General features: G+C 36.6%; 1 protein-coding gene across 2 annotated transcripts in view; it reads left to right on the plus strand.

Moving 5' to 3' along the window:
• The first annotated feature begins 437 nt into the window (after positions 1 to 437).
• The window catches only part of LOC135748283 (ATP-binding cassette sub-family C member 5), a 39,081-nt gene continuing 23,457 nt past the window's right edge, over positions 438 to 16,061 (plus strand). Inside the window, exons 1-7 of one of the 2 annotated variants that reach the window (XM_065266454.2) lie at positions 438 to 1,003; positions 2,140 to 2,317; positions 5,091 to 5,246; positions 6,063 to 6,210; positions 11,172 to 11,405; positions 11,755 to 11,928; positions 13,694 to 13,841. In XM_065266454.2, the coding sequence (XP_065122526.1) occupies positions 2,148 to 2,317; positions 5,091 to 5,246; positions 6,063 to 6,210; positions 11,172 to 11,405; positions 11,755 to 11,928; positions 13,694 to 13,841 (1,030 nt within the window). In that variant the 5' untranslated portion in view covers positions 438 to 1,003; positions 2,140 to 2,147. The remainder of the gene's footprint in view (positions 1,004 to 2,139; positions 2,318 to 5,090; positions 5,247 to 6,062; positions 6,211 to 11,171; positions 11,406 to 11,754; positions 11,929 to 13,693; positions 13,842 to 16,061) is intronic. The other variant, XM_065266457.2, reaches the window with a different exon arrangement.

Genomic DNA, 16,061 nt, shown 5'->3' on the forward strand with positions numbered 1-16,061 from the left:
ACAAAGGTCATGAATCATTTTGATATGATTATGCTTTCCCTTACATATACAGTATAACTTTAAGAAACACTTTATTAATAAATGTGTATTGTCAAATACACAGTTGTAGTCTTCTGTTTATTATGCATGTCTTTTCTACATATTGTCATTGTAAAATACATAAAAATCAATATGCTTTCATTCGGCATTTACCTGGATGTCAACACAGTCCAAGGCAATGACCTTCACAAGTAAAACATTCAAGTCGAACATTCTCATCTATTATATATTCTTCATTGTTTGTTATCAGTTTCAATAGCGTAAGTGCAAAGTCCTAAGTCTTATCATTACGTAATATGTTTAGGTACACGCACGAGGAGGGTTTTATCACACGATGTACTCTGTTGTACACCACCACGATACTAATACTGCAACCATTTTGCATTAGTAAAAAATCGCATATTTGTTGCCTACGCTCACTTAATATAGGACTCATTTTCTTAAAGACAAGTTTTTTTAAGTAACATTCATATGTTACAATAAACTAACACGTTTAACTTGACTCGCAATGCTCTTCAGCCGGCCCAAAATAGTCTGTTAATCCGTGAGTTGAACAGATCACCACGTGCCCTTCTCTGCCACTTCGTGTCTGGTTACCGTGGAGACGAGCAAAGCAAAGCGTCGATTGGGCCCTCGGGCGTGACGTAGGATGCATGAAGGGAATTCCGTCAGCTGTGCGGTGGGCGCGTGTTAAAACGTCGCTCCGTGTCGAGCGATAATGAAGTTCCTTGGAGTGCAAGCAGATGAGTCTAAAAACTTTCCTCTTGAAAAGTTTTTGAAAAGTTTAACTTGTGAGTTAGTGTAGATGTTATTTTTCACGAAGATAAATCTCGTGCAGAAAGGTATCCAGGAAGCGTTGTCTTTCTAAATAAATTGTACAGATCCGTTGGGAACATCCGCGTTGGTTTGAAGTCCGTTGAAAGTGAAGAGGGTGAAAATCCCGAGGTTTAATCTGTTTGAAAATGTAAGTGATCACTTTTAACTCATTCACTTCTTTCCTAAACTTTAACAGCTGCTGTGTTGTGTAACTTAAGTGATCCCGATTCACATTTGAACTGATAAGTCGATCATGGTGTAATGATTAAGTGATACGAGGTGCATTAAAAGTTAAGGAGGTTGTTATTATGAGGGTCTCAGCAGGGTGCATGTACAGAAATAGTGGTGGGACACAAAGTTCCTGCTGCCCAGGACAGGGAACAAAGATGGGAAAAGTTACATTCATATGCATGACCAGATGCAATGCTCAAACGGTTACCCTAAAAGCTGAACTACACCATAGAAAAATTGTAAATCCCAAAAACTTGACAATTTAGCAGACTGTTTTAATCTAAAGTGATTTACTGTGCAATGCACTCCATTACTAAGATTATGCCCTTGTTATTTATTTCATTGACAGGCACAATGTGTCTATTTGTTTGTATTTAAGATATTTTTCAAGGTTCGATTAATCTGTGCACTTGTCAAAAGTCAACTAGCTAGGTGACAAACTTGATAACTTGTCCTTAAATACTGTAGGATCCAATGTGTTTAATTTTTTCCGAATGTGGTTCTGTATAATCCTCTGGCAGATGAGATATTGTACCCGTGATCTGGGATTTTTTCAATGACACAATTTCTTGTTGCATCATCATTTCCTATTTCCTATTTCAAAATGAATCTTTTGCTTAAATTTGGGTTTATGTAATGAAACTCTAAGTGATTCTCCTTCATTATCTGTTGGGCACTGGTGACGTCCACACAATAGATACAGACAATCACAGTGTTACTGGATTTACTTTATCATGGCTTACGCCACAGATGGATCAGTGACGGGGTCAACACACAGCCAGCTCGAATGTCTTCCTTCTCACTATCCACAACACTCGAGGCCTCCAACAGGCATCTTTAAATAGATAAGCATGTTATATTTGTAGGCAAGGCCAGAACACTAATAGAAAGGTACTTTACATCAGAGTTAGATTCGGCACATACACATCAGCATTCCCACGCAGAAAAATTGAAACTTGTTTTAACAGGTATATTGTTGCTGGTGGAATGTTTTATGTGCATTTTGTAGCTGGTGGAATGTTTTTATGTGCATTTTGTCTTTGTTTTTGCTAGAGGTAGGTATGTTTCCAGATGCCTTGGAGGCCGCAGGACGGGTAGAGGGTTTGAATTTATCCCCTCCCCAGACTCTACCGTACCCGGACGATGAACCAGAACTGAGCCATGAAACCAAAAGAAGAGGAAGATATCGCCATAGCTTACAGATACTGAAGCCTTTCAGGATAACACGGAAGTAAGTGCCCATGCTGAGGTTGTCAAACCGGTTATGTTTGTAGTTGTTGACGAATGGAAATGGATGTTTTGTGGTGAAATTCAGATTTTATTTTTAAATGAATACAGTATATTTGTATAACTAAATGTTGTAGAGGTGAATATAGGTTATCTTTTAGATTCTGGCCTTTACCTGTTTATTAAATTTGTCTTGCAGTGTGATGAATGAATTTTAATCTTACACAGACATGTTTATTCAATTAAATTGTAAATTGTGTATAATTGTAATGTAGAAAATGTTATTTAAAGGAGATGGATTTTAGCATGTCACACCTGTTATGCTGCAAACAACAGTAAAGCTTTTGTTTTTGACAATTTATGATTTATGCTGAAAACCCTTCTATTATGTGTAGGCATCACACTTCACAATTCAAAAATCATTACCTCCCATATGGACATGTGCTAAGGTTATCCATACTTTAAAAGTGGTGACCTATCTGATCTAAACAACTACAATCTCTTTGGGTTCTGCCTGTGCCAATTTTATAATAGATTTTATGTCACTTTACAACATTTTTACTTGATTGCAAATTATATATTTTTGAAATAATACATTAATTTATAACTAGTAATCGTAATAGTTAATGCATTAGATAATATGAACTTGAACTACAGCATTTATTAATCTTAAAGGAAAACACCACCGTTTTTCAACATTTTACTATGTTCTTACCTCAGCTTAGACAAATAAATACATAGCTATCTTTTTTCAATGCATGCACTTAATCTTTGTACAGCGCATCGTGAATGTGTTAGCATTTAGCCTAGCCCCATTCATTCCTTAGGATCCAAACACGGATGAAATTAGAAGCCACCAAACACTTCCATGTTTTCCCTATTTAAAGACTGTTACATGAGTAGTTACACAAGTAAATATGGTGGCACAAAATAAAAAAGAGAACTATATTGTATGGCAGAAGAGCACTTACTTTGCAGCACTTTGATCGCCTGGCTTCGCCCTCCTACGTGCTTCTGCTTAATTTTCATTTCGCTTCAGCAGTACGTCTGGGATTTCTCTATAGAGTTTCGTTTTCTCCTGCAAAAATCTGCAGGACCAATCAGCGAACAGAGGGGGGTGGCTAAGAACGATGACGTTGAGGTCGTGCGTCAGTTTAAGTTGTAGTTCAGTAATGGCAGCGGAGAAAGACGTGAGAAAAGCTATTCGGTCCGTTGTTGCAAAACTGCCGAATATACAGAAGTTAAAGCCGGAGCAAGAACCAGGTTTGCTAACTTTTGTTTGTCTGATTATTCTGACTTGTTGTTTCCGTCCGGTTTCGGTGCATGATATACGTCACGACCACACGTTAGCGATTGGCTTTGGCAGATCCTGAGTGACTCTGCGCAGATCCAATAGTTTTAAACTTCAACAATGGACCCTCCTTAACGGAAGTAACGCTTTGCAATGGCACGTGGCCAGACTCTGTACAAATGAAATGAATGAAAGAGAGTCTGGTTGGACCAGGCTAGCACTTTGACCCCTCTCGCTCAAACTTCCGTCAATATTACTGTGCCCGGGGTCGAAGTGCTGCCATCTAAGTGCTCTTCCACCATACAATATAGTTCTCAATTTTTATCCGCTTAAAAAGCGAAAACATTTTATTTTGTGCCATCATACTTACTCGTGTAACTACTCATAACAGTCTTTAAATAGGGAAAATATGGAAGTGTTTGGTGGCTTTTAATTTCATCCCTGTTCGGATCCTTAGGAATGAATGTGGCTAGGCTAAATGCTAACACATTCACGACGTGCCATACAAAGATTAAGTGCATGCATTGAAAAAGATAGGTATGTATTAATTAGTCTAAGTTGAGATAAGAAAATAGTAAAATATTGAAAAACTGTGGTGTTTTCCTTTAAGCGATTTCAGCACTTACTTACACATTTATAAAATCAAAAGTTGTAGTTTACCCGAAAAATGAAATTTCTGTCATTTACTCACCTTCAAGTTGTTACAAACCTGTAAGCACACAGTTGACGGTACCCATTGATCTTAATACTACGAAAAACAAATGCTTGGGGACCATTATTGTCCTTACCATTATAAATATCTTTATTACAAACCCATAAAGGTTTGTAACAACATGAGGCTGAGTAAATGATGACAGAATTTTTATGTTTGGGTATATTATACCTTCAGTACACAATGAACTAACATGAACAACTGGTATTGGAATTAACTAACATTAACAAAGATGAATAAATGCTCAATAACTATATTGGTCATTGTTGGTTCATGTTAGCTATTACATTTACTAATGTTAACAAATACAACCTTATTGTGAAGTGTTACCAATTTATCTGTGCTGTTTGAAAAACAGATATGTATCAAATTGTTTTTTTATTATTTTATGTTTATGGCCCGTATTTAAATTATTTGTTGTTCACCAAAATAATCATCGGCCTTGTCATGTCTATATAGGTATGTTTATGTTAGCTGTTGGATCCAAATGTCAGTGTGGGGAGGTCTTGATAAGAAGGCTCTTATCCTTCTCTCACAGACATCTCTGTTTTGACCACGTTGCCCGATAACCCACCACTAAATGTTTTCACTGCTCCATAAGAGTTTTGAGAGGGCCGTGCAAACTGCTCTTCAAACACAAATGCGTGATTTATCTTTCATTTGGCTGTGTCCAGCAACTTTTATCTTCTTTCAACATCACACCGTTCTCAGACTTTGCACATATAGCACCCACTGTAGATGACCGATATGAGCCAAACTGTTTCTTTTTCCCAGACATCAACACCCTGTGGACAATGCTGGGTTTTTCTCCTTTATGACACTACAATGGCTCACACCCCTGGCATGGCGGGCCCACAAAGCATCCAGTCTGAAAATGGAAGACATCTGGGGTCTGTCCTGCCATGAGGCGTCCGAAATGAACTACCAGAGGTGAGCTCTGCTACACTTGTTTTTTATTGGTGCAGCAAATTAATTTTGTTTGCTCAAAAGGAAATACGTCAGAGCCAAATCCAAGTCATAAATCTTCCAGTGTTTGCCAATGTTGAACGGTGAACAAATGGAGGCATCATAAAGTTATAGTTGATAATAAGTGCGGGGATGGGTGGCTTGTTGACATGGGAATCCCTCGAGTTTCGGTGGAAAATGATAAATTCTCACCTACCGTTCTCACACAGCCCAGAGAGTTATGGCAGGTGGGTGTTATTAATAGTAAGGATTAGACATCAGACAGAGAGTCGGGCTGAACCTCACCTGCAGGACGCTTATGTCATTAACACCACACATCTGCATCTTTAAATCAGGCTGTTTAAAATTCTCCAAATGTTTGTGATTTTTATAACGTGTGATTCTTTTTTCTAGTAGTTTTTGAAAAGATAAGGCATGTCTGGTTTTTGTTTTGGCATGAGAAGGTGTGTCTCTAAGATGTAGCCTAAGGGTGTGATGATTATTACATAACCGTGAGACAGACGGTTATAGTTGAACACAGTCATTAGGTATGAAAAACCCCAAAGCTCAAAATTCATCACATTTCAGAATACCTGGCAACACATACTTTAGTAATACCATGGCAATGCTTTAAAACACTCTTCGAATTTTGTAACATGCAAGCACCAATGAAAAGCTTAACACATTTAGTTTATGATTTGTCATTGCTGTAATGTGTTTTTACTGTATATGAGCATTTCCTCTTGCATTGTTTTCATGCATTGATGCGTTTGTTCACACAATGTGTTTGATAATCTTCAGACTGGAGTGGCTTTGGCATAAGGAGCTCAAGAAACGAGGGAAAGATGGAGCGTCTCTGTCTCGGGTCTTCTGGAGGTTTTGTCAGACCCGTATGCTGGTGGCAATCTTCTCTCTGCTCATCACTATGGTGGCTGGATTTGCCGGACCTGTAAGTTCTTGACAGTCTCATTTAACTTCTCAAATAACCGATCTGGCTTGGTGTTTAGCTTTATGACCACCATCTCTTCACTTCTGACCTGCTTCCTCTTTAAACCATACAGTAAGCTTAACTGCTAAGTAACATAAAAACCAGAAAAGTATCTAAACACTGATGGTTGAGCAGTTTCCTACTTCTTACAATGTATTGTTTTATATTCAAAAGATTATTTCTGAATTCATTATTTTTTGAAATCATCCTAAATTGGGATGTTGGGGGTTCTACATTGAAGTGATAGCCTATTCATTTTCAGTGCCTGACGAAGACACATTATTCCTTCATTATTAACATTATTGCCTGCTGCTTCACATCTGCTGCCAAATGAGCTTAGATCTGCATTCAGCATAGAGCAAATTCATTCTTAGTTAGGATTAAAAAATGGTCAAAAAACACATTTTTGATCTTATTAGTTTCACTGAGAGAGGATTTATTTTTGTGTTTTTTACTGTGACGCCTTTAGGATGCACAGCTGTGATTTTATTTCCCGTCACGAGGCCGCACATGCCCCTGACAGCACTCGCCTAATAGCATTATTAGGGATTACATGTTACAAAATAGCACACTTATTTCCTTGGGTTGATTTGTTTAGTGTTGCATAGGCCAGTCCTCGCCTCTGCAACAGGCACATTTACTTCCAGTAAATTTTCTCACCAGTAATGCCTGAGGCTTTATTAAAGGGAATCACTCATTTGTATAGTTGGCTGAGGGCATAAGAACAACTTAAAAGTAATGATTGGAAGAACAACTGACAAATTCATCTTTATTTGATTTCTGTTTATTACTTATTCAGTTATTTAAGCAATGAAATATGACAGACACAAGTGCCTACCGGGAGCCCTATTAGCTGCCACTATGTTCACAATATACCACCGAATAAAGTCTCTTATTGCTGTATAATAAAGACACAAATTCAAGTAAAACTTTCACTGGAAAATATAGTTCCTGACAAGGTTAATAGTACTGTATCCACTATATTTGTTTTAAAGCCTTATAGACAAATATATTAAAATATGAAATTCAGTACACACCTTAAAAATAAAGCATACTATATACAGAACAAGCAAGCAGATGACCCCAAAATATGAATGCAACACTTTTAAATAATTAATAGTACATTACAATAGTACCTCTCTATAGTACAGTAAAAATACATACATTATTTCATGTCCCAGTCCATCATATTTTGTTTTCATAATCTTACAGATTTTTTTTTAAGATGTAAAATAAATATTTGGTATATCCACACAGCTCGTATGTAAAGTTTTAGCTCAAAATAACCCATAGATATTTTATTATAGCATGTTAAAATTGCCACTTTTGTAGGTGCAAACACTACAAAAGGTGTCCTTAAGGGTTGGGCGATGTCCCCTACATTGGACGATGATTTTGCTAGGGGGGTATTTAAATTTTTCGTTATTATTCGTTATTATATAATTGTTATTCGTTATTATATCTGTGCATACGTGCCACCAGTACTCCGTCAGAGCGGGTCTTCAGCACCGCAGGGAACAGCCAGCACTTCCATCCGCAGCTTATTAAACCTAGACAAAGTGAACAAGTTGTTATTTCTGGCAAGAAACATCAAAAATTGAAACATGGTCTATGTATGTAAATCCCGCGTTTCGGGTGTTGTTCCCGTTTTCGTGTTCTTGGCGTTCGCTGAATTCTGGGTTTTATCTTAATCTGCCGCTTCAGTGCAGCCACATACACTCTAAAAAAATAATCCGTAAAAAAACGGATAATGTCCTGGCAGAAAATTACCGGTACGTTTTCCGTTATTTCACAGACATTTCCGTTTATTCAAAAACAGAACATTCTGTAGATTTATAGAACACTTTCCGTAAATTTACAGAACATTGTCCGTAGGCTTTAGTGACACTTCAATCTGCCTATGAAACGCAACAATGGTGACAATCAACAACAAAGCTTTATGCCGCAATGCATGCTGGGTACTAGGATTGTAGAAAACTCTCTTAACATTTACTCTCACCATTGTTGAGATTTGTAGCTAAAATGTTGATGTCTCTGTGAAGCAAAATAAACAACTGATACATTACCTCAATGTTATTCAATACAGTGTCTTATTAGATCAGCATAGTGTGTCACTCTTATACACTAGAGTTTTTTATTCTTATTTTATCACTTCATATTTAAATGCCAAGCAACATAACATAAAAACAACCAAGCTTATATGACATCATAGATACTTCCCCTTACTCAAACAACCAACAAGTTGTAATTGCTACAAGCAAAAACATTATTGCAATGTTAAAAAAGCAGAGTCAGATTTGGAAGGTCAAGGGACAAAAGCCTTACTAAAGGGAACACTAATCACCATAGTGGTGACTTCAAATGAATCTAAAACAAACACAAACTGTAGATTTAATGTGATAAATGTTATGGTAAATATCCATTTGACTTACACGTCATGTCAGAAAGAAGATTTGTCTACTAAATCACATGTGTGGATGCTGGAATAGTTGAACACTTGTATTTTGTTCTGACAGCATTTGTTTAGAAGTTAAACATCATCCATGTTAGAAAAGAACTCTGCAAGCAAGTTGTAATTTTAGGTTTCAAACAGAGATGGTGATAGAGAGGCAAAAGTGAAAGATTGCAGCAGGAGTTGTTGCACCCATAATGCAACATGTTTTTTTTTAAAAAAACGGATAAACGCCTGTAAAACATAAATACGGAAAATTCCTTCAGATTTACACAGTACTTTGTCAGTTTTTTTACGGATTTTTTTTAGAGTGTAGCTATGTAAAGCCCGTTTCACATGGTACGCGGCAACCGCGAGTGTTTAGTTCTTTTTCAATAGGAGACGTGCGGAAAGCGGCAAAACGGGGGCGGTTACAGAGGGGAAGCAGAGTTGGTCAACACGCCTGGCTCGTGCACCCAAAATCCTATTCCTTCTCCGGACATGGTACTTCATGACAGGCGCCGTTGAAGATAAACATATTTGCACTAAATGCTGCACAAACACTTCCAATACAAGAGAAAAGCTGAAGCCACGCGGCGATTTTGCCGCTTACCGCGTATCGTGTGAAACGGCCATAACAATGAGCACAATAACCCGAGACACTACAATAGGCGACTAATAAATTATTAATATGGGCTGTTTTCTTGTACAAAATAAAAAAGTTTAAGTTAACTTGTAAAAAGACAAGATTCTAGCAATGTCAAGATCAAATGCCTGACAGGATATTTTCACAGACTAACACACGTCACTTCAAGGTATTTTTGGACTTTTTTAAATTAATTAATTAAATTATAAAATAAAAATAAAATCCAAAATATGTCCCAAATTTGAAAATGAAATGCTAAAATAAAAATTAAAACATTATATTAAATTTTCATTTTTATCGTGATGAACCATCATTCCGGCCAAATTGAAAAATTAAATTAAATTGATTTCAATATAATCTTGAGTCAAGACTGACAATATTAAAATGAAAAGGCAAGCTTGAAAGGGAATAAATGTTTTTTTAAAAGCCTTTAATTCATGCCCAAGCAATAATAGGGACAAAATTTAAATGTAAAGTTCAGTTTTAATTTTATGTTCTGTTTTTCTTTTTCTTTTTCATTTTCATTTTAATTTTCGTGGTCATTTTTATTTTCAACTTGTATGCAAATTCAATGTTAATCAGTGGGTGGGGCTTAATTGCTTAAAAAAAGGGGATTGGCTGAAGCAGTGTTGCCAACTTAGCGACCTTATTGCTACATCTAGCAACTTTTAGACCCATTGAGCCAAACTTAGCGACTGTTTGGATGAATCTTAGCTTCACATCTGTACAGATAAGTTTGGCTCAATGGGTCTAAAAGTTGCTAGATGTAGCAATAAGGTCGCTAAGTTGGCAAGCAACACAGTCACTGAGTTGGCAACACTGCTTCAGCCAATCCCCTTTTTTTAAGCAAGTAAGCCCCACCCACTGATTAACATTGAATTTGCATAATTAATTTTAAAAAGTCCAAAAATACCTTCCATACGTCTCAGGCATAGACTACAATATTTAAAATAGCATACATGCATTAGTTATATTTTCAATTTAATTTATAGAGCAATTCCCGCAAAGATTTTAGGTTAACTATAGAAGAGAGTTAGTGTCTGTCGACTCGCAGCGGAGTGGGGTGGGGGCGTGGCATCACAATGGTGTCTCTCCATAATGATGTCAATCAACCATCACGATGGACGATACACAACCCTAGTGTCCTTTTAAATGCAAATGCAAACATTGATCTCCATGGTAGTGGTTTGTTGAAAGTCAATTTTTCTCTGTCTCTTATTTTCTATGGTTGATAGAAGCACTGGGGATCCAATTATAGTACTTAAAATTGAAAAAGTCAGATTTTCATTATATGTCCCCTTTAAAGCTTATTGTAGCTGTAGGCATTCCAATATTGGCACAATCCAGTGGAGTTTCAAGGTTTCGTCACAAGGTCTTTTTAATGCTTTTACATATTTGCAAAACCCACAGGCAGACGCAAAGGTGGATCAACTGCAATGCTTTATGCAAAAAAAGACCAAAAATGTGGAATCAGTGACAGCATCTCCCATGCAAAATAATCTTTATTACACCAAACATTTTTAATGAATAATTTTTAGTTTAGTAAGCTCACTAGTTTTTAAAACAGACCAATCATGTATTTTAGCAATGGTGTATTTGACCAATCAGTATTTTACAAGTACAATATTTTAAAGTTTTTTCTTGTATTTTCCTATGAGCATCACTTGATCCCATGACCCTGCAAGACTGAGTGCATGTTATGATACCAGACAACCTCCGAGTTCAAACTTTTAATCCCTCCTCATGTATTTTTAAATCTGCTAAAAAATAAACCTGAAAAGATGTTGTACACCTGTCTGTTCCCCCAGCAAAGCCCACATTCTTGTTGTGCCATGTTTTTCTCAGGCTCTGCTGATCCGAGCCCTGCTGGAGTATTCTCAATGCACAGAAGTGAAGCTGCTGTACGGCCTGGCTCTGGTCGGGGGGATTTTTCTCATGGAGCTGACACGCTCCTGGTCTCTCGCTTTGGTGTGGGCTGTCAACTACCGTACCGCCACACGCCTCAGGGGAGCAGCCCTCACTTTCGCCTTCCAGAAAATCCTACGACTGCGCAACACTAAAGACATCAGCACTGGAGAGGTGAGCTGTGTGTTAATGCATATTTAAACTATTTATTACCGACCCTGGATTCGTAGGTTCAGACCATGTTCTCTGATAAGAATTTCAATATTAAGAGAACGCACATTCCCCCAAAGAAAATATAGGCATTAAGGAATGATTCAAGAGAGGGTTCAGGTCCTTCAGCTGAAGTTTCAGCTAACCTATCATAGCTCAGTTTGGTGTCCCTATATGTCCTGTGAAACAGAACTGTGATTTTGTTTTGGAGGTCAAAGTGCTTTTATATCGTGGAAAATGTTCACACTAGCTGTGATATATAGGTTAACAGGCTGTGTTTTAGTTTTTATGACTCATACTGTTTGTCTTTCAGCTGGTAAACATTTGCTCCAGTGATGGACAGCGTCTGTATGAGGCCGTCTCTGTTGGCTGTATGCTGGCTGGAGGGCCTCTAGTTGCAATTCTGGGTCTGTCTTACACCACTTATTTCTTAGGACCAACGGCGCTCGTTGGATCATTTATCTTTGTCATCTTCTATCCCACCATGGTGAGAAAAACACACTTTCTTATTTTCATGTTCCCATATGCCAAAAAAAAAAAATTTTCAAAATAATATATTTTTTCAAATATAATTTTAAATATATTTTTAAAATATACAAAAAATGGCCAAAAAATATATGAAGAGTTTGGTTCCAAAACGCAATAAATCCTTTTTGACTAATTTCGGTTAAAAAACTTATTTTCTATACCAAGAAAGTGACAAGATGAAAACCACTATTTTCTGTTACAAACTTTCACATAGCACCTTTAGGTTATAAAAACATATAAAACTCAAATCCATAATTTGATTTTCAAAGATTTATTATAAAAAGTGATAATTTTTCCCACAAAATGCAATTTTTCAAAATGCTATAAATCTATTGAATCAATATATAAATGTGCATTCATCTTTGCCATGTTCAATCAAAACACTTACATTGTCATATTAATAACAGTGTCATTGCTGCTATCATCCTTGGGACGTCATCGCTGAACTTTTTTGACAGCGATCAGCTGTAAAATGTTTTGGTCCTGCTCGATTTTCATTGACTTCGAGTAAAATAATGGAAAGTTTTTCATAAGATCCCCTGGGGTCAATGTGTTAGCATGACAGAAGCTTGATGCTGTCGGGAAAAACAGCAACAGCCAGCATTTTTCCGTCTCCCGAGTGCCTCTCCCGTAAATTAGGTTTTTCTTTCTTTCCCATCACAGAAAACCACTGAAGGTTTAGCAATGCCATCAAAGTATTATTTTGGTACACTAGATTTGTAGATCCATTGTTGTTTACAATGCGTGGAATGGTGCGCTTTGATTTGTTGAGCGGATTTTTGGCATTCTGCAGAAGTGGAGGAGTGGCATTTATCGCATTTAGGGAAAAAAGGGAGAAAAGATGACAGAACAACAAGGCGGATATTGGATTTTGCGTAAAACTAAGAATTTACTTTTTAATACTGACCTGATACAATATTGATTTTGGCGGTAACTCATTATTTATTTATTTTTAATGGCGTTTACTGAGAAAATGATGACGTGTTCAATACTTATTTCACCTCTAGATTTTTTACTTCAAAAATAAACTTATAATTTTAGATTTTATACATACTTATAAATTTGATACTTTTATATTTTGGCCAGGAAAAATACATTCTTGGCCGTATGGTGGGTTGAAAAATTTGAAATGTATTTGCTGCTCCTGAAATACATTTTGAAATAAATGTTAATATATTAAATATATTTTCAATTTTAAAAAATGTTAAATTAAGCTTTACTTTCTACAAAATGTATTTATCATATATTTAAAACCTATATATATATATATATATATATATATATATATATATATATATGGGATTGTTTACAGGCATTTTAACAAATGTGACTCACACAAATTAATGTGGCCCACATCAGAATGTTGCATAAATGTAATGTGATGTAACATGTCAATTTTCAATAATGAACTTGTTTTGATTTCTGGTTTGAATCATTTTTCCCCATCCTATTATTTAGGAGGATAAAATAATAAAAAGCAATTTCATATTATTTTATTTCCATCCCCATTCTTTAAATCAAGAATTCACAAGATGAAAAACATGGCAGGGCTTCTGGCTTGTAATATAAACGAAGCCCACATTGTCATACACTTCATTCATTTACCTAATATATTCAAGCATAATATTTTTACTTTAGGGAAAATCCCCTGAGTCAGGGAACACTGCAGTCATCTCATCTCTGGCTGTACAGGTCGTTCTTCACATTTTAATTATTTCCCACAGATGCTGGCCTCCCGCCTGACAGCATATTTCCGTAAGAAGTGTGTGGTGGTTACGGACCGGCGCGTCCGGCTGATGAACGAAATCCTGGGATGTATAAAGTTCATTAAGATGTACTGCTGGGAAACTGCATTTTCCGACAACATCCAAAGTGAGTCTTCGCTCAGTTGCACCCACATAAATAGTCGGTCATCGGCATTATAAACTCACTTCTGTTTGTCTGAGCTCTTAGATCTCATAGTCTCCATGGAAATCAAGGGATCATCTTTTCTGTGGCTTTGCATTGCTTTCAAACGAACAGTTTGCGGTTTTATAATGCACTGGCTTTGCTCTGTGCTTTCTTGGTCCGCCAGTATCTAAGTGTGCTGAGAGTTCCCGAGCTTAGAGATTAATTTACAAAGCATTTAACACTCTTTGATGCATATAATGCCTCGGGAGGGTTTTGACTTGTTGAACCAGAATTGGTTGAGGTAGATTTAAACTGGTGACATCTCCAAACAAATGAGGCTAGAAGTTAGCTCAAAAATAACCTTTCTTTTTTCAGCTGTTTTTGTAATTACTTTTCACCAACTGGTCCTGGTATATTTTAGGAGATACTATCCATTCTCCTAGCAGGACAACTGGTATTCTTTTAGGCTTTGTAATTCTAACAAACTTTTGTGAATGTTTTGCTTGAAATGTGGGCTTTTTAATTTCTGATACGTTGCTATTTATTAAACACTTATGCATTTTTATTGTTGCATCTAGTGGTTGACCGATAAGGGCTTTTAATGGCCGATGTCTATACTGATTTTGAGATAGCAATGTGTCCAATTGGCAGATATGAGGCCAACATAACACATGCAATAACAAGAGAGACAAATAGAACATTTGTAAAAGTAAATAAACATTTGCTGTAGATATTATTTATAAATAAGCCATTTTTAAGTAATTTAAAGTCCTCCTGTAGTCGATAATTTTATTCCTCAATCGTTGAGCATCATAAATAGCATGTATAAAAGTTTTTTCCTGTGATGATAATTTCTTCATGCCATAAAACAGCTTAAATGTAACTATACACCCTTGCCTCATTAGTATACACAAATTTATAAATATGCAAATAGTTTCCGCCTTCCCTAAATTGCAAAAGCTCAGACGGACGATAGATACATAGATGCCGCATTTACACACGTAGCTGATGGTTTCACATTGCATAGGTCTGCCTGATCCACTCAACTGTGTTGACGTGATTGGTTGAATGTTTGAGACGTAGGAAACAAGGGGGATTTCAAATTCGAACAGTGATCTTCGGCAAAGTACAATTTTATGGAGAAAATACTCCACAATGGTGTTGAATGATTCGTTTGGATATGATTTGTCTCATCGCATATTAAAAACACCACATAGGAAATAAACAATACAAACTTAATTTCCAACATCCATGTGCTATTGATCTGACACATCATGGTACTGTTTGAACAAGACTTTTCTTTAACACAACAAAACGTCACTTTAAAAACTGAATAACCATTGGTAGTTTTACTGTTTGTCAGACTTTGAGAGTGTCTTTTCATTGGGAACAACAAATCTGAGGAACAGAAAGATTTGTGGGCCGACTGAAAAGACTAACAGATGCCGATAATTGAAAAATCCAAATATTGGCTGATATATCGGCCACTCATTTGAATGGACTTTAATGGACCCAAATATGTAACAGTTTTAATGCAGTTTAAAATTGCAGTTTCAAAGGACTCTAAACGATCCCAAACAAGGCATAAGGGTCTTATCTAGCGAAACGATTGCCATTTTTGACAAGAAAAATAAAAAATATGCACTTTTAAACCACAACTTCTCGTCTATCTCCGGTCCTGTGATGCGCCAGCATGACCTCACGTAATACGTCATCACGTCAAGACGTCACAGACGACGAATGCGAAACTACGCTCCAGTGTTTACAGGTGTTGAGAAAGAGGAGCGTTCCGACGTTGTTGTACGTGGAATGATACTAATTAATGTCTTTGTGTCAGTTTATTGTTTAAAATGGTCTGCAAATGTGCGTTTCATGTATGTAACACGTGACCTTTCCACGGCATTGCGCAATTGCGTGAGGTCGCTCGCGCTGGCGTGTCACAGGACTGGAGATAGCCGAGAAGTTGTGGTTTAAAAGTGCATATTTTTTATTTTTCTTGCTAAAAATGACAATCGTTTTGCTAGATAAGACCCTTATGCTTTGTTTGAGATCGTTTAGAGTCCTTTGAAACTGCAATTTTAAACTGCATTAAAACTGTTAAGTGTTGAGGTCCATTTAAGTCCATTAAAATGAGAAAAATCCTGGATTGTTTTTCCTCAAAAAACATAATTTCTTCTCGACTGAACAAAGAAAGACATCAAC

The sequence above is a fragment of the Paramisgurnus dabryanus genome, chromosome 16, assembly GCF_030506205.2.
Source record: "Paramisgurnus dabryanus chromosome 16, PD_genome_1.1, whole genome shotgun sequence".
Taxonomy (NCBI): Eukaryota; Metazoa; Chordata; class Actinopteri; order Cypriniformes; family Cobitidae; genus Paramisgurnus; species Paramisgurnus dabryanus.